Source organism: Centroberyx affinis, unplaced genomic scaffold, assembly GCF_046629955.1.
Source record: "Centroberyx affinis isolate AG114_WGS23_722 - 3 ecotype Tasmania unplaced genomic scaffold, CSIRO-AGI_Caff_v1 ptg004410l_1, whole genome shotgun sequence".
Classification (NCBI taxonomy): domain Eukaryota; kingdom Metazoa; phylum Chordata; class Actinopteri; order Beryciformes; family Berycidae; genus Centroberyx; species Centroberyx affinis.
In genome coordinates, this window is record NW_027282090.1 from 89083 (window position 1) to 115157 (window position 26075).

The 26075-nt window shown below is 42.4% G+C and overlaps 1 protein-coding gene across 1 annotated transcript in view; it reads right to left on the minus strand.

Moving 5' to 3' along the window:
• Positions 1 to 143: 143 nt before the first annotated feature.
• Positions 144 to 26075, minus strand: part of plxnc1 (plexin C1) — a gene marked incomplete at its 5' end in the record, with an annotated part of 31955 nt that continues 6023 nt past the window's right edge. The window contains 12 exons of the mRNA XM_071543925.1: positions 144 to 1050; positions 3021 to 3095; positions 3182 to 3322; positions 7225 to 7372; positions 8476 to 8639; positions 9111 to 9206; positions 9395 to 9429; positions 10529 to 10604; positions 13920 to 14020; positions 16377 to 16545; positions 24422 to 24568; positions 25639 to 25837. Of these exons, the coding sequence (XP_071400026.1) occupies positions 931 to 1050; positions 3021 to 3095; positions 3182 to 3322; positions 7225 to 7372; positions 8476 to 8639; positions 9111 to 9206; positions 9395 to 9429; positions 10529 to 10604; positions 13920 to 14020; positions 16377 to 16545; positions 24422 to 24568; positions 25639 to 25837 (1471 nt within the window). The remainder of the gene's footprint in view (positions 1051 to 3020; positions 3096 to 3181; positions 3323 to 7224; positions 7373 to 8475; positions 8640 to 9110; positions 9207 to 9394; positions 9430 to 10528; positions 10605 to 13919; positions 14021 to 16376; positions 16546 to 24421; positions 24569 to 25638; positions 25838 to 26075) is intronic.

Below are 26075 nucleotides of genomic sequence, written 5' to 3' on the forward strand. Positions count from 1 at the left end.
CAGACTGTTTACTTGAACTGAACTGAAACAATTGATCTAAAAATGAACTTTTTCTAGGGAATCTGAGGTTTTGACTGTGTGTGTGTGTGTGTGTGTGTGTGTGTGTGTGTGTGTGTGTGTGTGTGTGTGTGTGTGTGTGTGTGTGTGTGTGTGTGTGTGTGTGTGTGTGTGTGTGTGTGTGTGTGTGAGATCATGAGTTGTGATCATCATGGTAAGTATACTGTGGCAACATGAACCGAACTTCCTTTTCTTCCATTGAAGTCAACTGAGGAGCCATTATTCAGCGTGCAAATGCATTATCACACTAAAAAAAAAAAAAATCAATTTCAGACACAAGACTGGTCAGTGGTCATTTTTATTTACAGCTGTGAACTTGTGTGTTTTGTGCAGTTTTGTCGTCTGTTAACTCGACAGATGTTTTTCTCAGGTGTTTCTGAAGGCTGGTGCCGATATCTCTGGAATGAAGACGATGTTTTTTTGCTATTCAAGACCTTTTAAATTTGACAATTTCCATGGCAAAAATTGTCTTTTTTTCCATTTTTTTTTCCCTTGAAGTTTCTTCTCATCAGGGTGGAAAAGCCTCTGAAACATTTAGAGCATCATGGGACACTAAAACTCTCCACTGAAACCCAGACAGATGGATGTCTTTTAGGGCTAGCAGGTGTTTAAAGCAAAGTGAGGCGGGTTTCATCGAAGGTTTTGCAGACTGACGCTCCTGAAGCTGTTGAGTAAAATCATTTCTTCACCTCCATCGTATTAGCAGGCGACAACACTGACAGGCCAGTATCCGTTTTTCACTAAAAGGCCAAAAACAGCTATAGTCCTGTCTGTCCTGTAGGGATTAAAGCTCTTCCGTTATATTGTCATTCAGTAGTGAGGCAGTGTTTGGCAGCAGGTCTGGGATCAGCTCCGGGATCAGCTCCAGGGAGTTCATGATGAGGGAGAGGAGTCCCAGGAGCAGCTCTTCAGTCCGTCAAACAGGTTTTTAACGTGCTGCAGTTCCTCCTTCAGCTCAGCGGGGGCGCCGTTCTGATCCAGCTTCTGTTTGATCTGGAGGAAAGACACAGCACACACATTCACTGCAAGAAAAATATCCATCTTGGTCACATTCAGTCTTAAAGTAGGGGTATCTTTTACTTTTTCAGCAATTTACCTGGTGTCTATAAAATACATCTGTTAAGTTTTTTTCAGTAAAAATCGTTTAGTTATAGCTTTAGCTATTCACATCCCAGTGTTTGTGTCCCACCTACAAGAAAATAGGTTGTTTAACATAAGCAGCTTCTCAGAGCTACTGCTATGATTGGCTGGCCATTCTGGAAGGCCCGCCCTCCTTTTAGCGCTGATTGGTCGATTTCAGACAGTCCAGTGTCTACATAGAAACTGGAGCAAAATCTGACTGGCTTGTACAAGGGGGAGTGTTTTATACTTGGTGACTGTTGCACAGTAACATGATTCAGTTTTTTTTTTACTGTGATTACTTCACACCTCCAAGAACCAAAATCACCATAAATACTAAGAATTGCCACATCCTAGGATAGTGAAAGATTCTGCCAACAGGTTGAGAGAATTTCTCTGGTTTCCAAAGCATCTTCACTTGTTTCAGGAGTTTCAGGAGAAACAAGTGTCTGTATCTTAGAATAAGACCAGCATCAGTCTGCTTGTATCAAAAGCATGTGCTGTGAAGCCTAAAAATAAAACTCACTTATGTAAAAATAGGAGTACACTGCAAAAAATGTCCATTGTAACAAGTCATTTAGTCTAGCATTGAGTCGTGCAACGTTTCTTTTCCTGAAAACAAGTGAAAAATTTTGTTCCGTGAGATAATTCCATTTCTTTCCCCCAAGAAAATGACACTTGATTCAAGAAAACATTTTGAAACGACTTGAATTGCATTGAAAACAAGTGAAATTTTCTCACTCAACTGACAGATGAATTGACTGGAGATGATGAGATGAACATTTTGAGGACTAATCGAGGGCAAGAGAAGAAAAAAAAAAAAACGTGCCACCCAACCCACAAGAACAGGAAATCGCCTTAGAAGCAAAACATGAGGCAAAGCAGAAGCTGTTAAATCTCGTTTCCTCTAGACGAGGTGTTGCTGCTGGTTTGTCAAGTCGCTGTGATGAGGTAAAATAATGTGTAAACTATGACCAGTCTGTGATCGCCATAAGACAAATGACCACCAGTATAAACGAAAATCAACTCTTCTACTTCTATAAAAGCATTAGTTCATGCATTGCAGACCCTGTTTTCATAAAACTGACTACAGTCTGATACTATTTTCTATGATATATACAATGAATTCAAGTCAACAACTTAAATGTCAGCCTAAAAATGTAGTTAAACTGTTCCTTAAATAAAAAAGTCCCGGTCCCAGTCTGCTGCTCTGTTCACACTGAAGCTGAAAGTTGCCCAATTATGATTTTTTTTTTCTCCTCCCATGAGACTCAGATCTGATGTTTTCTAATCGCTGTGAACAGCAAAAAGTGTCATGGAGTCGCATTATTTCAATGCCCACTGGTCCACATCGCGTTGCCATGACAATAGGTAAATCAATCAACAATTGAAATAATTTAGTCAGCTTGGTTGAGCGGCGTTGCCATGGAGGACGAGAAGACACAACAATGGACAGAAAGAGAAATACAGACTTGGTATTTAGGGAGATGCTTCAATTCAGTCAAAACTACAAACTGAAATGTGTTGGAAACAAGCGGCAGATGTGCAGCTACAAAACCAGACGTTTGTTTTTGCTCTGCGTGTATTTTCAACACCTCTGTCAGTTCATACTGGGGTCAGGTACAGGTCTGATCCTGGAATAGACATGAAACCTCATCCAAAAATATCAGATATGAGCAGCAACTCAAACGTCAGCATTAAGGCCTTCGGGGTAAACGAAACCAAAGACACATAAACACACAAGAGACGTGGCTGTGCAATGACAGTGGAAAGCCATGAAGGTGATGTGACACAGAGCGTGAACTGAATGAATGAATGAAGGAGCGCAGGAGAGAAGTTCTGACCTCACTGAAGTATCGCTGGATGAATTTGTAGAGCTCTCTGAGGGCTGCGGACTCGTTGAACTCATTTTCATGTTTCTGAAATCAAAACAACATATAACTCATTCATATCTGGTTTTCCCAGAGCTGCCGGTATTTTGAATTTGTGCAGAAACGGGCGTTACCTTGGACTCCTCCAGCAGGAAGTCCCTGAACTCAAGGCTGCTGATTGTTGGCTGGTCCCGGACCTGCTTGTAGTAGGCCTTCACCTCCTGCTTGAACGTAGGAATGTCTTTGGCGTACAGGAGCTTGTTGGTCGGAGCGTGCTGCAACACAGGTAGAGAAACATCAGGTGTGACGGGGTCAGCCCTATGTTCCCTCAGCCCTACGTTCCCTCAGCCCTATGTTCCCTCAGCCCTACGTTCCCTCAGCCCTACGTTCCCTCAGCCCTATGTTCCCTCAGCCCTATGTTCCCTCAGCCCTGTTCCCTCAGCCCTACGTTCCCTCAGCTCTATGTTCCTCAGCCCTACGTTCCCTCAGCCCTATGTTCCCTCAGCCCTGTTCCCTGAGCCCTACGTTCCCTCAGCTCTATGTTCCTCAGCCCTACGTTCCCTCAGCCCTACGTTCCCTCAGCCCTACGTTCCCTCAGCCCTACGTTCCCTCAGCCCTATGTTCCCTCAGCCCTACGTTCTCTCAGCCCTACGTTCCCTCAGCCCTGTTCCCTCAGCCCTGTTCCCTCAGCCCTACGTTCCCTCAGCCCTACGTTCCCTCAGCCCTGTTCCCTCAGCCCTACGTTCCCTCAGCCCTACGTTCCCTCAGCCCTGTTCCCTCAGCCCTACGTTCCCTCAGCCCTACGTTCCCTCAGCCCTGTTCCCTCAGCCCTACGTTCCCTCAGCCCTGTTCCCTCAGCCCTACGTTCCCTCAGCCCTGTTCCCTCAGCCCTACGTTCCCTCAGCCCTGTTCCCTCAGCCCTACGTTCCCTCAGCCCTACGTTCCCTCCGCCCTACGTTCCCTCAGCCCTGTTCCCTCAGCCCTACGTTCCCTCAGCCCTGTTCCCTCAGCCCTACGTTCCCTCAGCCCTGTTCCCTCAGCCCTACGTTCCCTCAGCCCTATGTTCCCTCCGCCCTACGTTCCCTCAGCCCTACGTGTTTAGGCAAGGAGCTCGTATGGTCAGTAGCGTAACGAGTCGGCGTCTGGCCCCAATGCAAGATGGTCAAAGCGGGCCCTGCCCACCACAATGCATCATAATGTTCCGCTTGCTATTCAGACTGCGGCCTGCCTTCCTCCTGCCTCTCCTCCTCCTCCTCTCATAACGTAACATAACGTAATGTCAGTAGCGAATGAAAGAGGTGAAAGCACGCAGCTTTAAAACGACCAGCAACAGCGAAATGCACAGGTGAGGCCTAAATGAAATGATTACTAGGAAAACAGACCGCCGTGCTATACTTGACAAAATCTGGTGTCAGAGCACCATGACAGATGAAAACATAAATCGGTGACAGTGCACCCACACAACATTATTCATGTCTGCGCAGAGGCCTTATAAACACAAAACACAAGTGTGTAGGTTGATTATTAGTCAAATAAATAATAAATAAGTTCTACTTACATCGTAGGCGTTTTCGCTTCTGAAACCCGCTTTTGTGTTTGTACTCCATCTCACTTACTTGCAGTCTTAACTCTTCTAACTTCTAACTCTTATAACACAGTAGTACGCATGTGTCCATAATCACCATAACCCAGAGTTCCACGGGGCGGGGGCACATTTTGAACATCAAATCGCCCTTTAATCCTTATTTAAACTTAATTTAGAAATGTAACAGAGGAGTCAATAAACTATATGTAAAACTGTTTTATGTTATTGTATTGTTATTTATTTGGTGAATGAATGACATCAAGTATATGACACCATGGAGCAGATGACTTGACTCATTGAGTACTATACTTACCGCTTGCCATTAAAGTTCTGTGGCTGCGTGTATACTGTAGACTCAGTGCTCGAGATCTTATGATACAACTGTGGCGAGATAAAGAGGGGCCCGTGTATGCAGGCCCTAAACTGTTGCGGGTCCCAATGCAGCTGCATTACCTGTATATATGGTAGTTTCACCGCTGCGTACGGTTGATGTTAGGGTTAGGGCTGCTTGTGGTCGAGTGATTCCAGGGCAGATAAGGTGGTTGGGTTGAGGCATGAGGTCACGGAGGTTAAGGTTAGAGCAAGATTGCGGTCAAGGCTGTCAGTTGGGATAGGGTTGAGGGAACATAGACACGCTCCCGGTGTGACTGTATGAGGCCCAGAGCGCTTCTGTTCCTCACTGTCTGGACACAAATGTTGTTTTCCTCCAGGTGGAAAGTAACTAGTTACATTTTTAGCTTTTGTCCTTATTCACACAGCGGCCATTTTGACCACTCGAGGTGGGAAACTATACCCAGAAGATTGGTGTATATACTAGCGGTACTTCAACACATAAGTGAGGACTGAAGCTAGACCTAACAATTATTAAATTCGCAGCAATGTCAGGAAGAACAACCACAACGACTGCTTGAAGTTAGCAGGTAAGTTGGTCAGCTAGCTTACTAGCTAGTAAGCTACTAGCTAGCTGCCTAGGCTAGACTGGTAGCCGGTGATAGTGGGCGAAATATATTAAAATGTGAACCTATATCACACCCGATTGTTGAGATCCATTCGTTTCAGTGTGGAATGTTTTTCAATGGGAAATTGTGAAATGATAAATGTTTATATGATGCATCTGCATTCACAACAGCAGGACAGAGCTGGACTGCACATGCATTTCATTTATAGCATCCCACCTCAAGTGCTCAAAATGACCGCCATGTGAATAAGGTCAATACAAACTTTTCTTGGAGGCCTAGCTTCTGCTGGAGGCAGAAATTACTTCATTGGTTGAGTTAAAACTCAGTGGGCGGAGCTGTAGAGAAACTTTTCGGAGCACAGGTTAGCTAACTGGCAATCTCTGAACCCATCGTCTATCGGTCTGATGACGATTAGACTCTGGGGGCGACGGCCAATATTTGGGGGTTTCCGGTGTAGCCAGCGGACATCGGGGCCAAGACTTCCTCTTCCTCTTCCTCTTCCTCTTCCTGCGCCGGTCATTGTTTACAGTCCGATTAGCAACTTGAGATGTGAGAATGGAGTTGGAGTTGAGAGACGACGTCTCATATGCAGATCTCTGTTTATAGAGATTAGCCGAAATGTCGTCCGGACCTGAAACACCTACAAAAAGTATCGATGTTTGTGTATTGTGTGGAGAAACGTTCGACTCTCACGTCTCAAGTTGCTAATTGGACTGTAAACGATGACCGGCGCACAGAAGAGGAAGTCTTGGCCCGGATGTCCGCTGGCTACACCGGAAACCCCGAAATATTTGCTGTCGCCCCCAGAGTCTAATCGTCGTCAGCCAATCTTGGAACCCAACGTCTATCTGTCTAACTGGAAACCTGAATGGCAAAGGAGCTCTGGGTAAACTAAGAGTCACGCAAACAAAATTCACCTCTGCTGTTGTTTGTAGCCCCTGTGGTGTGCATGTTCCATATTTAGCATTAAAAAAGAAGGAACTCTGGTCAAAATATAATCCATCAAGTCAAGGTACGTTATTTGCGAGGACCAAGATGGGGAAGTTGCGGAACTTTTTGGAACATAAATAACTTCAATTATCTTTTTAAATGAGCTACTGTTTTACTGGGCAATTTTCAAGACGTGCTCTCACTGGCAGTTTCAGTAACATTTAGGTATAGTAGAAGGACTTTTGTCTGCCCAAAGCATGCTGGGATTAGGCTCCTCCCCCCATGGCCCTGAAGAGGAATAAGCAAGTAGAAGTACTTCTACTCAAATATTTCTATACTCTTTCCACCTCTACTGCAGGATGAGGATTATCTCCACAGTGGGTGCATCAAAGCTTCAACTGCGCCTCCTCCCCGCCTCTGCGCTCACAAATTCTGTCCGCTCACCTTCCCACAATCCTCTGCAAAATGTCTACGCATGCTGTCGTTCAAATGAATGAGGGAACGTCACTTAATCTGCAAATGTCCCTCTGTCCCAGTACACGACCACCGCTTACTCCTCTTCAGGGTCATGGGGGGAGGAGCCTAATCCCAGCATGCTTTGGGCAGACAAAAGTCCTGTCTCAACAAAGTCCAAAAGTGGACTTCCCGCTCTCTTCTTCCAGTAAATAAAATGTCGTTACGAGACATTTTTCTGATACTTTACCTTCCCCATCTGGATGTCAGTGAGGGAGAAGGAGTCCATGAAGGCCTGAGCGATGACAGACAGGCAGGCGTCCAGATGCGGCATCTTCTCCATGTCGAACACAAACTGGGGGTTCTTCAGGATGTTGACCCAGAAGCGCAGGGGCAAACTGGGAGGGAGGAGGCAGGAGGGAGGAGCAGAGACACGTCAGGCAGAGCAGCAGCTGTGGTTTTCACACTTGGGTTTCAGCAAAAGCGCTTAAGGTCATGGGAGTTGTCGTTCTTGGAAGAAAACAACCTCCTCTCCACTTGTCTACTGAGAAATCTACTCTGTTTTGGTTGATTTGGACGTGATTTTATCTGACTCAACAGTCAACAGCACTTCAAGCAGTGTTGGATTAGGATACTAGTGTCGCTATATATTTTAATGAGCACAGATGTTAAATATGCTGTGTGTAGCATTCCTAAACATCAGGATATCAATAGTGATATCTCTGTATAATTGGCAGACGTGTGACCAAGTCAAGTTTTCTCAAGTCCCAAGTCAGTCTCAAGCCTTGAGGCACAAGTCTCAAGTCAAGTCCCAAGTCTAAATGTAGATTACCAAGTCAAGTCCAAGTCATTACTGTCAAGTCTCAAGTCTAAATGTAGAACAGCAAGTCAAGTCAGAACAAATCAAGAGTCCAGTATCAATTTAATATCTTAAAGAAAACTAAATATCTAGGACTTTTCAATGCAATATGGTTTTAATAGGATAAAAACTTGGTAAGAGCATCATGAGTTTGATTTCTATAATCAGTTTCAACTTCAATAAATTCAGTCATTCCATACAAACAGAATTTAAATTCAGTCGTCTGCTGGAACAAATCTCATCACTTTCAATCTAAGTCATTTACACAAACACAAGATCTCAAGTCAAGACTTTAGAAACCTTTTCAAGTCATCAAAGTCAAAGTCAAGTCCTAAGTCACCAGAACCCAAGTCAAGTCCAAGTCACCAGAACCCATCTTATCTCAACTCTTCTCTTCATGCATCAAGTCAAGTCTCAAGTGGAGCTCAAGGAGCTCATAACCAAAAGGCATTCTGACCAGGTAAGATAACATGTTGGCTGACAACAGTGATGGTGTCCTTTGTTTACGAGAAACCACTTTTTTTAGCTACTGTTCAAGAACTATACTGCTCGGTGGATGAATTACATGTAATTATTATTAAATGAGTAAATCCACTGTAAAGCCTGGCCTCTGGTGGCTCATTCTGTGTCCTGAACCCGTACCTGTTGGTCTTCCAGATGTGCAGGACGTCCGGGTCGCTGATCTTCATGTTGTCTGCCTGAGCGTCCAGGAAGTCGAAGAAGTATTTGATGGCATGCGGCGCTCTGCCGTTTGACGTTCCCCAGATCGACCTGAACAGGTGTTCCACGAAGGAGTGGACCGCCACCTGAGAGAGGGAGGGGGAGAGAGAGAGAGAGAGAGAGAGAGAGGTGATACTGACTCTACTGTCTGTTATACTTCACTGTTACACATTTTATCTCCATCTTTGTGACGTCTTTTTCCATGTGAAAAAATTTGAGTTCTTAGTTTAAAGTCAGAATTCTGAGTTTTAAATTGAATTCTGAGAAAAAAAGTCAGAATTCTGAGTTTAAACTCAGAATTCTGACTTTAAACTCTCTAAATTCTGGCTTTTTCTCAGTTTAAACTCAGAACTCATACATTTTTCACATGTGGCCCTGATCCTCTTCTGTACTTCCCACTCTGTATTCTAGGACGAACCCCCGGTTCATCTACAGGGTTAAAAGTTTGCTTTCGGTCGTAATAACTCAACCACAAACATGCATGAGACACACAGAGAGTGACACGTTGGTAATGCGAAGCGAGAGAGAAGGATGTGGTGCTGCGTGGTTCCCCTTGCCTTGGTGGAGAGCAGCTTGGTGAGGTGAACTTCCTTCAGTTTTAACTTCTTCCTCTCCGGGTTCTTTCTCTGGTTCTCATCCACATCGGGATCAATCTGCGGTAAAAAGGACGGCAGCCATCCAACAGATCAATTACATCGTCTATGGTCCTGGTCAATATTCAGTCATATGCACCTAGATGTTCCTTGAAATTGATTGAAATGTTCCTGTTCGATACAGTGAATTGATAATTTCACTTCTGCAAACAACACACTTATTCACAAAACAGAAATATGTCTCTTACCAAGTGGAAGTATTTTACAGAGAAGTCCTGATCATCTAGGAAACAAACAGAAATCAACAGAGATTATAAACAACAGATTCACTTCCTCTCTTCAGGCGTCTGCCATGTCAAAGTGAACTTGGCTGGGCGGTTGGTGATTTCTTTTTTGTTTTTGTTTTCATTTGTTTTGTTGTTTTGTTTCTGTCGCACTTTGAGATTCACTATGAATAAAAAGTACAGTATAAATAAAATGCATTATTAGAACTTCTGGTGACTCGCTGGTCGAGTTGCTTGTAGTGTGAACATATTGCACATTTCTTTAGCTTTCTTAAACTTTTCTCATGTTTAAAATACAATAAATGGGATATATTCAACATTATCTTTGTTCCTGCCTAAATCCCCCTGTTTGCCTGAAACTGACTTTTCAGTGCTGTTGGGACGTTTTGGAGCCACAGCAGCAACAACAATGGAGAAAAGCACAGGACAGTCTGAAGATGCAGTGTAGCAAGTTTGGTGTGGTATAGTTTTGGAGAAAAACAGAGTGATGGACTTCATAATTCCTGCCAGCTCAAAGCATCTGAACATTTCGGCTCTCTTGGGCCTACATTTTAGTGAAAAGTCGTAGCACGTGCGACTGATTTGTTATGAATTTTAAAATGTTTAAACTTTAGATGGTTGCTGGAGTGCCACCATTAGGACTATTGACCCCCAAAGCCAGTTGAGGAAGTTTGGCATGGGACTGGACCTATGTGAAAAGTTTTGTTTATTTTCATGCATGGGAAGTCAGATTTCCTCGGAAGAAAAAATTGGGATTGGCGCACTGAGTGTTCACGCTACAAGCGACTCCACCAACACAGATTTCTGCGCTTCCTTGTTTTCCTACTGATGTGATTTTGCTTCCCAATTCTCTACAGACCACAGGAAGAAACGTCTCAAAAGCGATGCCTGGAGAACTTCCATCCATCGTTTGAACCCGGTTCTCGCTGCTCACAAGACTGTTGTACAGCGCGTTTCTTCACAAGAGGATTCACAAAGGATTTCTTTATGCCTTACTGAGCCGCTTTGGCCTCAGACCAATGCTGTGATCTCTACAAATGTTCTTTGATTTGGTGTGAAGTAAAAAAGGTCTTCATTCTCAGGACGGAAGCTCCTTACCTTTCACACTGCCCTGGGGACTCAGAGGAGGATGAGTTTTCTTAGAAAGCACTTTGATTGACGCTCCATCAGGCACCTGCAGGCAGACAGACAGACAGGTTAAATAATGTGTCCCTTGTCCAATTCAAGTTTCATTCCAAAATGAGACAATCTTCCATTTGAAAACAGTGACTCCACAGAACTTGAATGGATTGAACGGTCATTCCCATTCAAATCAACGCTCCAGGACGGTCGGAGCGGCGGCCATCTTGCTGTGACCCGTTGGACTAGCTTCTGTATAAAGCGACTCACAGCAAGTCACTGAGCTGAGAGGTTTTACAGCAAGAACCAAAGCAGCTTCTCTGTCTCCTTGCTGCCATGGATTGCTAACATGCTAATGTTGACTAGAAGAGCTAGAGAGAGAAGTCCAGTCTGTGATGAAGCTACGTTAGTAGCTTAATGCTGATAGAAGAGAGGGTTTCAATTTCAACTTTCAGTATGATGTTGTTTTTTTCTCTTTCATTTCTAAAAGACAACCGCAGTCACAGAAACAGTACCTCAGATATTTAGGTCTGCACTGACCCAACCAAACACCTCAAAATGGCAATCTCAAAATGTCAACTTTCCAGGAACTAAGAATAACAGCTTTGCTTTTTAGCTTGACAACCGTGCGTTTTTGAGTTTAATGGTTTTGAAAAGCTTTGCAGGATTTTCTCAACCCATAGAAGTGCATGTAATCCTTCAATTTAACTTAAAGCATCCATATTCCCAAAATCTTTAGTTGCAAGGCAAAGCAAGGCAATTTTATTTATATAGCACCATTCAGACACAAGGCAATTCAAAGTGCTTTACAAGGGCATAGAAATACATTGAAAATAGGACATTAAGATGACATTAAGACAAAAAGACATTAAACTTGCATTTAAAAGACAATAAAAACAAAAACAAGCAAATAAATAGTTAAAGATTAAAAAGATGTTACGTATTTAATTTATTGGAAAGCCGTAGTAAACAATGTTTTAAGCCCTGATTTAAACGAGCTGACAGTTTCAGCAGACCTCAGGTGTTCAGGAAGTTTGTTCCACAGGTGGGGAGCATAGAAACTAAAAGCTGCTTCACCTCGCTTGGTTTTGATCCTGGGAACACGGAGTAAACCTGTTCCCAGATGCCCTGAGGGGTCTGGCTGCTTCATAACGTATAAGCAAATCAGAAATGTATTTGGGCCCGAGACCATTTAGTGCTTTATAGACTAGTAATAGGATTTTAAAGTCTATCCTTTGACACACAGGAAGCCAGTGCAGTGATTTGAGGACCGGTGTAATGTGCTCCATTTTCTTGGTGTTAGTCAAGGTCTTTCACCAGACAGCAGCTATTTTGTGTCTTTTCTTGCTCGACTAATAGAGCGTAATCTAATTCCTCGGCCCGGCCCGGCCTTGTGATTTGGCCGACACAGTCCAGGCCACCAGTCTTGGATGGAGTCTCTCTGTCCCAGACCTGGAGGCCAGTCTGCTGAGCACAAAGAGTCACCATGATCCCATTATGAAGCCATTACAACCCACCAGCCCCCCCGGTAAGTTCCTGCACTCGTGTTGTCTGGTCACTTTAAAGCTGTTTTTTTTTAATGTATAAATACACCCGTCTTATCGGTCTAAATGAGGAAGTGGAGCTGCAACAGAGAGGAGCGTCCCATCCCCGCTAATTGAGATGCCGTAGATTCTCCCTAATTAGATTCTGGTGTTGGCATGGACCAATCAAAACTTTAAGAGTGAAATCCAAACTGTCTCCTGAACAGCAGCAGAGAAAGCTGGACTCACCGACGTTAGATCTTCTCCTCTCTCGTCTCCTTGGTTTCCTTTGGGTATAAAGCAGCACAGACTGTTTACTGACCTGACTGCACAGGGTTTCTGGGTAGTGAAGTCCTTCAATTTCAAACGGTTACCTCGCTGCTATTTGGAGCCGTCAGTGTGTGAAATTGCCTACTGCAGCTTTAAAGGAAAAATCCCCCTCAGATCCTCTAACAGTGTTAAATATCATCAATCTGTGATGTTCAATGTATTCTAGCAGTTATTTAGTGTGAATAATTAAATGTGAATATTTTCTGGTTTCTTTCCTCCTCTATGACAGTAAACTGAATATCTTTGGGTTGTGGACAAAACAAGACATTTGAGGACGTCATCTTTGGGAAACACTGATCCACATTTTTCACCATTTTCTGACATTTTATAGACCAAACAACTAATCGATTAATCGAGAAAATAATCGACAGATTGATCGACAATGAAAATAATCGTTAGTTGCAGCTCTAACTGAGATTACTCTGAGCAGCATGCACGGGAATAAATTACAATATAATAGATTTGTGTATATTTCTCACTTTCCCCCGATGGTCTGAATGGGGTCATCCCTATGTTCCCTCAGCCCTATGTGTTTAGGCAAGGAGCTCGTATGGTTGAGGTTAGGGTTAGGGTTGCTTGCGGTCGAGTGGTTCCAGGGCAGATGAGGTGATTGGGTTGAGGCAGGAGGTCACTGAGGTCAAGGCTGTCAGAAGGTAAGTTGGGATAGCGCTGAGGGAACATAGACACGCTCCCGTCTTGTCTGTCCTGCGCTGTCAGTGTCTCTTTTCACGCCGCCACGTTATCAGTTATGAATTTGTTTTTCACCGCGTGAGAAAATAGACTTGTGGCGTGAGAGTGTGTGAAAAGTGTCGATTGTGCGAGTCTCACGGTCTATGCGTGAGAGTTGGCAGCCCTGCAACCCCCGGATAACATGCCTGGGTTCGTTGCATTCGATATGCGTAGGTAGAGAGAGCGAGAGTTTTTCCAGTCGAGAAAGAGTGGGCTGCTCCTTACTCAAATTGCGGCTGCATTGCATTCTGGTCTCTCTCCTGCTCCTGTGGGTGGAGAAATTGGTCTCTCTCCTCTTCTCTGATGGATCTCTCCCTGTATGATTGTTGAACGTCTCTCGGTGCAAAATGGCGGCTCTAGAAAGAAGAAGCCCTCGCTCTTTGATTCTGAGGGACTGACACCAAAACCTGACGTTTACCGCTGAGGTTTTACATCCTGAAACATTTTCTCATATCAAACTCCACTGGAGCTGCTGGAAACATCTGGAGGTGACGTCACCTCGTCTACGATTGGCCGGTTATCCACCATCTACTGAATTGGAGCCTGGAATGCAAAGTACAGCTGATTTTTTCTTTTAGGGTGGATTTTTCCATTCAGTGACACCTCAGCAGCCTCTGAGTTCATCGCATCCTCGTTGTGCAACACACAGTCTGTTTTCTGCAGACTCGTCTTTCTCATACAGAAACTCTTGATGAGGAAATGGGACAGTTTTCCATCACTACGCAGCAGTTTCTGTTAATTTCTGTCAACATCACACACACACACACACACACACTCCCATTTCTCACCTCGTAGCGCTTGAGTGTGTTGAGCATCGTGACGTCGCCAAGAACCTCGGAGCTCTTGTCCACCTCCTCGAGAGGAACAAACGCTCCGTCCCGCTCATGCTCTGGTTGGAAAAACGGCATCAAGTTACGGTTAAAATGTTAGAAAAGCTTATTTTGGGAGGGTGTTTGTCAGATTCATAGCAGTATGCTTAAAAAATATCAATAGTTGTGACATGTAAGCAAAGAGATAAAAACAACACTGCAAAAATATCCATTTATTGAGGATTAAAATCTTGTTTTTCTTAAAATAAATGGAACAATCTGACAATGGGGATAGCTTAGTTGTTTCCAATGCAAATCAGTTTATTTCAAGAATTTAAGCGACATTATCTCACATCACCATTGATGTGATCTGCCAAGAGTAATTAGGTCGTTTAAAGACAACAGTGATAATACATGAGTAAAAAGAAAGAAGAGATGCAATGACTTTTTTGTGCATGAGAGAAAATCTGAATCTGAATAGTTACAGTACAGAAAGACAGTGCACAGGTGTGTCCTCACGGGAGCGTATCTATGTTCCCAGGGTCCTATGTTCCCCAGATTTATATGGCACATAATGAGAACATGACAGAAGGCCCTATGTTCCCAGGGTCCTATGGTCCCCAGATTTATATGGCACATAATGAGAACATGACAGAAGGTCCTATGTTCCCAGGGTCCTATGGTCCCCAGTTCTACATATGTGCTCTCCCAGGGTCCTATGTTTAACCCTAACCCTATCCCTAACTAACAATATTAAGCGAATACAGAGCTGGGGAACATCTTTTTCAGGTTCCCATTATGTGCTATATAGAGTAGGGGTGGGACAAAATATCGATACTGGAATATATCGTCATACTTCCTCTTGCGATACGTTATCGATACACTGGCGCCAAATATCGATATTTTTATTAAAACATGCAGGCGCTCTGAACGGATTCCCCCACATTAAGCCTGTTACCATTTTGAATTACCAGAGTCACTACTTAATGACTCCTCGTGGTGGCGCTTATCAAATGAATGAGGGTAAAGTGAACTGAAGTTAACTAACTTGCGGTGAAGAAGACGAATAACTCACTCAAGGGGAAAACGGCGGACAGCGGGGGAAAGCAAATCAGAGAGGCACCCAGGGGTCCCCAAGCGCCGGCTGCCGGCTATTTAGCCGTCTACTCACCTCTGTCTGGCCGGCTACTTTTATAACTGAATGTCACTAAACGTACACACTATCAGAATTTGGTAGTGACAACCGAATTTATGAATGAGAGTGACTGCGCATATGTATGGTACATACTGGAGCAGACTGAAGTAAAATGACTAGACATTGTCTGTACGGTTAACAGGAGTCACTCCATTCCTCCGATCTCGCGATGGCTCTGGCTATGGAAATAATGTCTGTAACCATAGTAACGTTTACCACTGCCTGTATTTTCAGTTTGTCTCTTTCAAATTAAGGATGATAATGTTACGTAACATAACGAGTGTCGCGCCACGTAACAACCAGTTGTCCAGTCCCGTTCTGGTTCACACTACTAACCGAAACCGCTGTCAAACTGGGTAGTCAGTACCTGATTTTTTCAGGAAGTGAGTTTGGTTATAGAATGCGGTTGTCACTCTCCTTAATAACCGAACTGCGTGTGAAATTGCAAGGAGAGTTGTGAGTTTCATAGAGGTTTCAAAATAATAGCGATCTCTGCTGAACCTCGGATCGCGCAGCGAACGGTTGCCATGGTAACGACGGACTCAGCTGAAGCGTTACAGCTGAAACTGCTGTATAACGCTAAATACAAGGCATCAGCTGAGGAGATCATTTCAGGGGCTTCATGTAACGCTCCTAAAGAAATTCCTGGCCTTTGATGTTACCACCCAAGTTTAACCAAGTCCCACTGACTCCATTTTGCCAATGTTCAAAATATAAATGGGAGAAGTAAAGGGAGGAAAAGGGAAAGATTAGAGGGACTTCTGTTTTAGGAGGTTTGTTAAAGCCAGTATGCAGGTGTTATGACCATGTAAAATTGGGGGCATTTTGCCACTGCAAACATCCCTTAGCCGGCTACTTTTCCCATCTGGCTGGCTACTCAAAAATTTGAGGAACCCCCTGGGCACCACAGTTCCTCCTTTTTGCCTTTTTAGGGGTATTTTTTCTTCTTCAGTTACACAGATATCGTGATGTATCGTAGATGAATTGTCTTGCAATATATCGAGTATCGCAGAATCGCTGTATCGTGATACCATCGTTATCGTGGGCAACGTATCGTGATAGTATCGTATCGTGAGTTACTCTGTGATTCCCACCCCTAATATAGAGCTGGGGAACATAGGACCCTGGTAACATAGGACCCTGGTAACATAGGACCTTGGGAACATAGGACCTTGGGAGAGCACATATGTAGAACTGGGGAACGTAGGACCCTGGGAACATAGAAATGACTCCGTCCTCACCTATCCGAACGTCCCTGAGCGTGGTGTTGTAGGGGAAACCGAACTTGGCCTTGAAGGTTGTGAGGATTTTCTCTTTGACCTGCTCCACCGTGTCACAGCTCAGGGCGGCGACCTCCAGCGGCTCGCTGACCTCCCCGTCACTCCCCACCGCAAACAGCACCTTCAGCTTCTGTAACGCACAGACACACATAGGACACTTTATGTTATCTGCTATTAACCAGGAGTAAAACATATAAACTTTCATAACCAGTGATGTGGTGGGGAATAAAAAAGGTAGATAAACTTCCACTTGATCATCACAACCACCAATGTAAATGAAAATCAATTATATTTTCAGAAAAGCATTAGCTTATGTTTTCCTTAAAAGTCCTTATCTTCATCTAACTTTCATCGGTTTTATATCACTTTGATGTATTCACTGAATTTATGGCAAATTTGAGATTTAGTTCTACAAACTTTTCTTAGAGGCAGAAATTTCATTGGTTGAGTTAAACCTCAGTGGGCGGAGCCAAAGAACAAGTGCAAGTAAGTGCAAGTTAGCTTAAGTTAACTGACAAACGTGAACAGCAAAGAACAAACTCTATAAATGAAACAAAGTTATAAACGGTAATAACTTCTTTTTTCATTCATTCCCGATCATGGTATTCATGATGTTGGAAGGTAACTATCTTACCTAGCTAGCTACAGGCTAGTATGGCTAGTTTGAACTTGAAGCTCAGCTAGCTAACTAGCTAACCTAGATAACTTAGTATGATAGATTGTATTTTTTCAGTTAGCAGCAGAGCGCTAGGCTTCATAATATTAGCTTCCTCCTCTCTTACCTCTTGTCTTTTTCACTGAGCTTCAGTCTAATGTTACTTAGCCAGAAAAACTGTGGTTCTTTGGCTCCGCCCACTGAGGTTTAACTCAACCAATCAGATTATTTCTGCCTCTGAGAAATGTTTGTAGAACATCTAAAAACATCAAAAACATCATGTCTTAGATATCAGGCTAAAAATAAATTAAAAGGTGGGTAAAGTGAATCTAGACGGGTTTATTCTCCACCACATCCTTGTCTATGTAATAACAGGGTCAGTCATCTGATGTATATGTATCTTTCATACATACAGTACCTACACAAGTACACACACACATATACACTATACTGTATATGTGAGTATGCATGTGTGTATGCATGCGTGTAAAAGGTGAATAAATTTAGCCACATATATATTTGTAAATTACCACAGGAGAGCCTGCATACACAGGTGCATGCAGGCTCTCATGCTCAAAAACCAGTAAAATAAGCAAACAACCACTGATCCGACCTCACTTTCCCCAGCATGCACACAGTAACTCAAAGTAAATCAAAGCCACATCAAAACAACAGCGGTCTTTCACTGTCGGTCCGTCCCCATGCTGTCATCCCTCACTCTCTGTGTGAAGGTGGAGAGAAGCTGTTAATGAAAGGATCTGACGGAGGGAAAGAGTGTTGTGCAGGTTCAAGTATCATCAGTCTCCATCTCACTTATTTGCTCTCTGCAGTCAGAAATCCTGTGGCTGAGGCACGTGACCACAAGCTAATGGACGGAAATGAGCGATAAAGAAAGTCAGATGAAGATTAGATGAAACTTTAATGATTGCTGTGGGGAATTTGGTCGTTGCAGAAGCACAGGGGCGGATATGTAATATAGCAACACAGAGAACTGGAGATAATGCAGCCAATTATTACAGCAAGAGAGCACATTGTGAATAATTTAACACATAAATTAAGATTAATTATCTTTGTTGCAGATTTCCAGGTTAGGAGAACATGTGCACAGAATACGTCCAGATGTGCAAATGTGCATTTTAAGCTATGCAATCAAAATTACAGTTAACACACATAGAGAAATGTGTCCTGAATGTGTGGATGTGCATTGTTAGCTATTCATTTAATTAATTTACAGACAGAAACATACCGTACAACTTTCAGTAAAGATTGTGTCTCTAATAATAGCCTGGGAGTGTTGTGTGGACACGTAAATATAGGCGGACCACAGTAAAAGCCAGGTAAAAAAATATGACAAAAATACCATATTTATAGCCTAAAATGGCATTAAAATGATTAAAATATAACAAAATGTATTGCCAAAAGAGACATATGTATATGTGTGCTTTCATCTGACACTTTATTTTTATTTTATTTTCCTTGTCATATAATGGATCTAGATGTTGTTATCCACTTGCTTTAGCTTGTCATCTTAATTTTTGTTTATTACTTTCTTACTTTTATTTGTTTGGAGGTGAAATCTTTTATTTTTTCTCATCTTTTTCACATCTCTGCTGTCTCTGCTATTTTCTCATCGCCTCACTTCTCTGTTTTATCACCAAACAACCGACCTAAACCAGACGAGACAAAAACCTTCCTGCACCCGCCATCATAAACCTCTGTGAGCGTTGAGAGGTCGCGCGTGTCAAAATAAAGCTTGTGAAATGTGGCTTCGGTTTCATGTTCAATTTGAGAAGTGTTGCCACTTTTCACTTCCTCGAATGAAAGCTTTTCGGTGAGGCTGTGACCCAGAATAACTGTTTCCTCAAAACCTGACAAGACCTGAAGAGGTGTCTGGTGTCGTGGGTTTTGTTTTATCCGAAGCAACACATTCACCTAAATAGCTTCTTCTTTCTTGTATGTCAAATACTGTAAAACCCAGAGGTGAGGAGTCGAGTCACATGACTTGGCCTCGAGTCACAGTTTGAATCGCTTGAGACTTGATGCATGAAGAGAAGACTTGAGACTTGACTTGACTTGGGTTCTGGTGACTTGGGACTTGACTCTGACTAATCGATTAATTGTTGCAGCTCTATACTAAAAGCAAGGATCTTAAGGTGACTCAGAAGTTTCATAGCAGCCCCATGATGCACTTGGCTTTCATGCCAGCAGAAGTGAGCACTCGAGTCACATGACTTCACAGTTTTAATTCCTTGAGACTTGACTTGATGCATGAAGAGAAGACTTGAGACTTGACTTGACTTGGGTTCTGGTGACTTGGGACTTGACTCTGACTTGTACTCTGATGACTTGAAAAGGTTTCTAAAGTCTTGACTTGAGATCTTGTGTTTGTGTAAATGACTTAGATTGAAAGTGATGAGATTTGTTCCAGCAGACGACTGAATTTAAATTCTGTTTTCTGAATTTGTATGGAATGATTGAATTTATTGAAGTTGAAACTGATTCTAGAAATCAAACTCATGATGCTCTTACCAAGTTTTTATCCTATTAAAACCATATTGCATTGAAAAGTCCTAGATATTTAGTTTTCTTTAAGATATTAAATTGATACTGGACTCTTGATTTGTTCTGACTTGACTTGCTGTTCTACATTTAGACTTGAGACTTGACATTAATGACTTGGACTTGACTTGGTAATCTACATTTAGACTTGGGACTTGACTTGAGACTTGTGCCTTGAAGCTTTTGTAGAAACCCCCCTTCATGCATCTGTCCTGCATCAGTACTGGACACAACTCATTCTCTGTGGGACTTAATGAGAGTATTGAAGCGTCTCTCACTCCTCTAGGTGTCAGACCATTTCTTTTTTTCCTCTTTCCTCTTTTTTTTTCGTCCACACAGTTCCTCTTGTGGATGGAGCCAAAGTGCAGCGGTAGTTGAGCAAGCAGCACGCAGCAAAAAGTGGGACTTGTGATGTCGATATCTGCATATACTTGGCTAATTCCAGTAGCTTTTTCATTGCACAATATTTCACCATCCTATCAGCACAGTAAACGTTCCTGGCAGACTCCGTAATGTCCATCCTGACAAGTCATTTTAGTCTCATTTTCGGGTTTAAAATCTTATTTTTCTTAAAACAAATGAATATTATCTTACTTTTCATATTATTTTGGGTTATATAATTTGAGATAATTTGAGGTTGAGATAATTTCAGATGTGATTTCCACGGCAGTTTCACTCGTTTCAGGAATTTCCCAGAAACAGTGTCCTGACGTTCGTGGTTAAAGTAGCTTCGATCAGTGGTTCTCAACGTGGGGTCCGGGGACCACCAAGGGTCCTCGAGGGGGTTCCAGGGGGTCCCCAGCAAATTGATGAATTATTAAACTTCACCATTATTTCTATTAAATTATATTTTGATCATAGTTTCTCTGTTATCTCTCTACCTACAATAGAGATAGTCATGGAATTCTGGACAAAATCATTTCTGACAATAAAAATATTCTCAGATTTGGGTCAGAGAGACAAAATCTCATCAAATGGGGGTCCGTGGCCCTAATGTGAACTAAATTAGGGGTCCTTGATATGAAAAAGGTTGAGAATCACTGGTTTAGATGGTTTTATCCTCCACTGCATCCCTGTCTTATTTAGTACTGGGTCAGCAATCTGATATACTGTCACATTGTTTCAGGGAATATCTTGAAACAGGCAGAATAAGGCAGATCGCTCCTCTAGTATCAAATAATGACAACTCAAAACTAGTTGATTTGCATTGGAAACGAGTGAAATTAATGCACCCGACTGGCAGTTTATTCACTTTTTAATGAAAAATAACATTTTGAGACTCAGTACTTGACTAAATGATTAGTCAGGTTTGAATACTGAACAGAAACAGGATTGCGCTGTGTTACTAATACCAATACTTGTAGAGTTTCTAATGATTGTGATCTGTTCACCATGTTCAGCAGTTTTGTTGCGCAATGTCCAGGAAACCATTTGTATGATAAACTGAACGCATGCTATAAATAAAGCCATGTCAAGCTTCTCTACACCGGCCTTAACATGCAAATGAGCCATAAAATACATGGAAGAGGAAGTGGTTTATTATCAACCGCCATGCTTTCATGCTCACATTGTCATAGTGACAAACTGCCCTCTACACACACACACACACACACACACACACACACACACACACACACACACACACACACACACACGACTTGTTTCTTATTGTACACTACCAGTCAACAGTCTGACTGAATGTTCTGTGTTTCATTCTCTTAAATCCATTCTGATCTAAAGGCTTCTGCTTAAATGCTTTAAATTAGTTTCTTAGACAAATATAAATAGTGAAGTTGATCCTATGTATGAATTTCTTTCCAAAGCCTTTGCCTTTCCATCAAGGCAAAGAATCTAAAATATTATAGTTATTATAAAAAGATAGTTTTGGTTTGTTTAACACTTTTTTGGTCGCTGCATAATTCCATTTGTGTCATTTCATAGTTTTGAGTCTTTACTGTTATTCTAACATGTGGAAAATAGTAAAAATAAAGAAAAATGTGGCGTGTCCAAACTTTTGACTGGTAGTGTGCATGTTGACTTGCTTTAGGTCACAGTAGTTTTGTGTTTTTCATGACGGGGTGCAATAGCGCGTTTCATCCTAACTCTTCGCTCTATACTAGTCTACCTGTGTGTCACACAATGAAATCCAAACACCTGGAGCAGAGCTGACAGATCTGACTGGAGGAGGAGGGTCATGTGATCAGAGCAGAGCACAAAACACATCAGCCTGCAGCAGGATGGTACACCGTGTACAGTATGTCTGCTTTCCTCCATGTTTACAAGTCAGAGATGTGGACTCCAGTCGACTCGAGTCACTGTTTTGATGACTTGCAACTTGACTTGACAAAATAAATGACTTGAGACTCGACTTGGACTTGGAAGTTAAAGACTCGTGACTTGAGACATGATGACTCGAATGACTTGTTTGTGTTCATTTTATGTTTTCAGTTTAAATATTAAATCTAAAATATTAAAATGTTCAGCGTTGTCAGTGTTCACATTACAAGTGTCTGTAGTGTGTGACGTGACCCGGTATGGGAGCGCACACTGGGAATGGCTTTGTCCTGATTGGACGACGACCCTGTCAGTCAAGCTCCTCGCTACCTGATGATTTTTTCAACCAGAAGCACTCGTTAGTCGTTACACCCTCCCGCTCTAGACTGTTTCATATTTTGACTATTTAGCATTGTGTGTGTACGGTATTGTTTGATTACGTTGTAGTCTGGCTGTCAGTCTGTTTAAAAGTGATGGGGAGGGAATATTGTTTTGATTGAGAAGAAATTAAGAAATAAATAAGCTTTTATAAAGGTATTTGGTTTTTGTTTGATTACATTTATTTCACTGAATATCAATAATTATAATACAAATTCAATTCATTGTCATACTTTTTGAACAGGTTAGATAAATTAATATCATTATTAGACAGGTACTAACACCTTGTCTTTTCTCTTTATAAAGACCGGATACTGCAGGTAAGACTGCAGTATCTTGGGGGGGAAAAAAGTGACTTGACTTGGGACTCGACTTGACTTGCCCAAGAAAAAATGACTTGGGACTTGCTTGAGACTTGGACCAAATAACTTGAGTCACACGTCTGTTACAAGTGCAAGTGACAAATGGAGACCTAAAAAATACACTGGGGATATTCATTGGCAGTCACATACAGTCACATAAAGTACTGCATGAGATTTTACAACATGTACTGTGTTGTCTTTTTATGTGCGCTTATGTTCTTATATGTACTGTATTGTAAGTGAGCTCTGCACCAGCGAAAGGCACATTTCCATTATTGCCCGCACTAATGGACAATAAAGTTTTCTTGAATCTTGAATCTTGAAGTAAAGGCATGAATTCCCCAAAGAAAAAGCACTCCAGCACTCTGCCTCTCAGTTCTTGGTCGATACGCGTCGGTCACGGTTTTTATTGTGTAGCCGCTATAATAAAGTCTTTTTTTACATTTTTGAACCTGCAGATGGACTGCCGTGGTTTTCTTTGGGGAATTCATGCGTTTACTTCCTCATGCGTACCTCACATGATGGGCGAGGAATACCCCTTGTTATGTTTTTTTTTAGGTTTTGTACCCGCAAACCGCAGAGCAGCTGTTTCTGTGTCCTCCACTGCCTCAGATCCTTTCTTAGATTCTTATTCTTCTTCTCGACAAAAATGCATAATAGATGTAGGGAAGTAGTCGGGTCATAATGTGGAACAATTTCATTAATGCTTTTGATTAATGGCTTCTCTGTCATTTAACAGTATTCTAGTGCAGCCTATACTCTTTACTAGGGCTGAACAATTAATCTAAATTTTATCGAAATCGCAATATGGCCTACTGCAATTTTCAAATCGCAGGAGGCGCAATATTTGTTAAAGGTGAAATGTGTCAAAATAGCATTTTAAAGTAAATATTGTGGTGCTGCAGAGATGTCCTGGCCTACACATCATATTCTACAGACTTAAGAAAACATCTTTGTTTGGTACAGATCCCCGCAAAAATCACACCATAATCATTTTAATACGTTTTTCAATGAAAATGAGAATAATGATGTAAAAATTATCATTCCCTCTAATATCGCAAATCATATCGCAATTGCAATATCAGTCAAAATAATCGCAATTAGATATTTTTTCAGAATCGTTCAGCCCTACTCTTTACACTAAAATGGTTTTGTTTTGTTTTTTTCTTTCCTATGTATCATATGGTTAAATATGTTATGTAATTGTGTAAAAATGTTATAGTAGGCAACGTGAGTGACGGTGTGATCATGTGATGTGGATTCAAGTCTTGTAATTTGGACCCGAGTCTTTTCAAACACCTGTGATGACTCGGTGCAATCAGTAAGCGAACCGCGTTGCTCGCTCTTTTTAAAAAGCCTGTTTTTGCAAATACTGCAAGAGAAATAAAGATGTGAGAATATTATCAACAAAGTCTTAACAGTGTGCGGTTGGATCGTTTCTTTAGATGATAAAAATGGACGTTGGTGATGTTGAGCGAAACACAAACTCACCACAGCTCGGAGGTATTTTGAACGTGTGAAAGCAAGCAATTGGTCGAAGTGTGAAAGCATACTGAGACACAAGAAAATTATAGCCTCTTGCTATGGAAATGTATTGCACACATTTGCACTTGCACACAATTATTTTCAGTTAATTGTGAAACCCTACATCACATTCTGACTGACTTTCCTCTTGCCTGATTTCCATTTTGGAGAAGTTAGACATCACAACTGTGTGTGTGTGTGTGTGTGTGTGTGTGTGTGTGTGTGTGTGTGTGTGTGAATGTGTGTGTGTGTACCAGGGAGGTGAAGTCCTGAGCCTGCCACAGCAGCCAGTCCTCGCTGAGCGTGTAGAGAGCTTTCTCTGTGACCGAGTCCACCGGGCCCTTGGCGATCTGCTGAGTCAGCGCGCTCACCAGCAGGAACAGCTGCTGCCCCACGCTCTCCTGCACACAACACCGGGGACAGGTCAGCGGGTGGAGCCACGAGGCTGAGATCACACCCACAGTTTGATTTGTTTGGTCTGAACCAGAGAGGAAAAGTTCACTTTGTTGCGTTTTTGTATTTGGTTCGTTTAGCTTCAAACTGACCAATTAGAAGAGAACCAGGGCTTGTGAACAAAAGTCACATGACTCACAAGCAGCTTGTTTATTGGACAGAGTTTGAACCTGTCATCCTGTAACTTTATCTAACATGATGGACTTGTCTGTCTCTTCTTCTGTGGTGTTCAGACCAGTTCAGAACACATGAAGAAACAGCTGAATATGAGCATCAGTCCAGACTTCATTTTGTTCTGCTAGGCTTTCCAAGCATGAGGAACCGCATCCGTCTGGACTGAGGCTCTCACTGGTTGTTATTTGGTGCCACCAGAGGTCAAAGGTCATCGTTCTCACCTGGACAACCCAGCTGAACTGAAGGAGGAAACACTGCAGAGCTCAGAGAAACCGATCAGAACACAATGACTGTTTAACGTTTCCTAATAAGACAGAGTTATTGATTCCTACACCCGTGCTAAAACCAATTTTGCAACTGAAATTAACCTCAAAATGAAAACAACTGTAGAGCTGCACTAGCTAACTTTGCAGTAAGGCTCGGATCGATATTCGACATTATCGGATATCACAATAACTCATGAATATCGCGATATTTCCCGTTCTATCAAATATCGCCTTGTCTTTTTGATTCAACTGAGTTCCCTTTTCCACAGTCAGCCTGTTTTTCTGGAAATAGCAGCAATGAGCATATTACACCAAATGGGCGTTGTTTCCTCCAATGCTTGAATCGTAAGATAAAATTTCTCCGCTGTTAATAATAATGATTAATATAGCCTAGAAATTAGATGTAATTTGGAATAAATAAAATAAAATACCCCCCCCCCCCAAAAAAGCCCGGAAAGAAATAAATGAAAAAAAAAAAAAGTATACAGTATCACAGTATAAAATTTTGGATATCGCCCAAGCCTAGTCGCAGTATCGTTTTAATTTTAAAGAGACGTGAAAGAAACGAGCACACGGACCCTGAGGAAGCCGTACAGGCAGATGGACATCCAGTTGGTCAGCAGCTTCTCCACGGTGGACTCTGTGCGGCGCAGCAGCAGCTTGGGCTGAGCGTTGCTGGACCGCTGCATCAGCGCCTGCAGCAGCTCCTTCATCACCTCCGTCAGGTAGAACAGGTCGCTGTGGAGCGCCACGGTCAGCAGGGACGCCACCGCACACCTGGAGGGGGGGGAGGTCAAGGTCAAGGTCAAGGTCAAGGTTTTCTTTATTAGTACCCAAGGGTGAATTTGTTGTGCACACGGGAGATTCAGCAATCCAAAAGTAAAAACAAGACATCACAGCAAGACATCAAAACAAATACTTTAAAACAAGTATCATTATAATGTAAAAATAGTATTAAAATATAAAAACTCCTAAGAAGACGGAGAAATAAAGGTGTGGGAGATGGTTCTTCTGA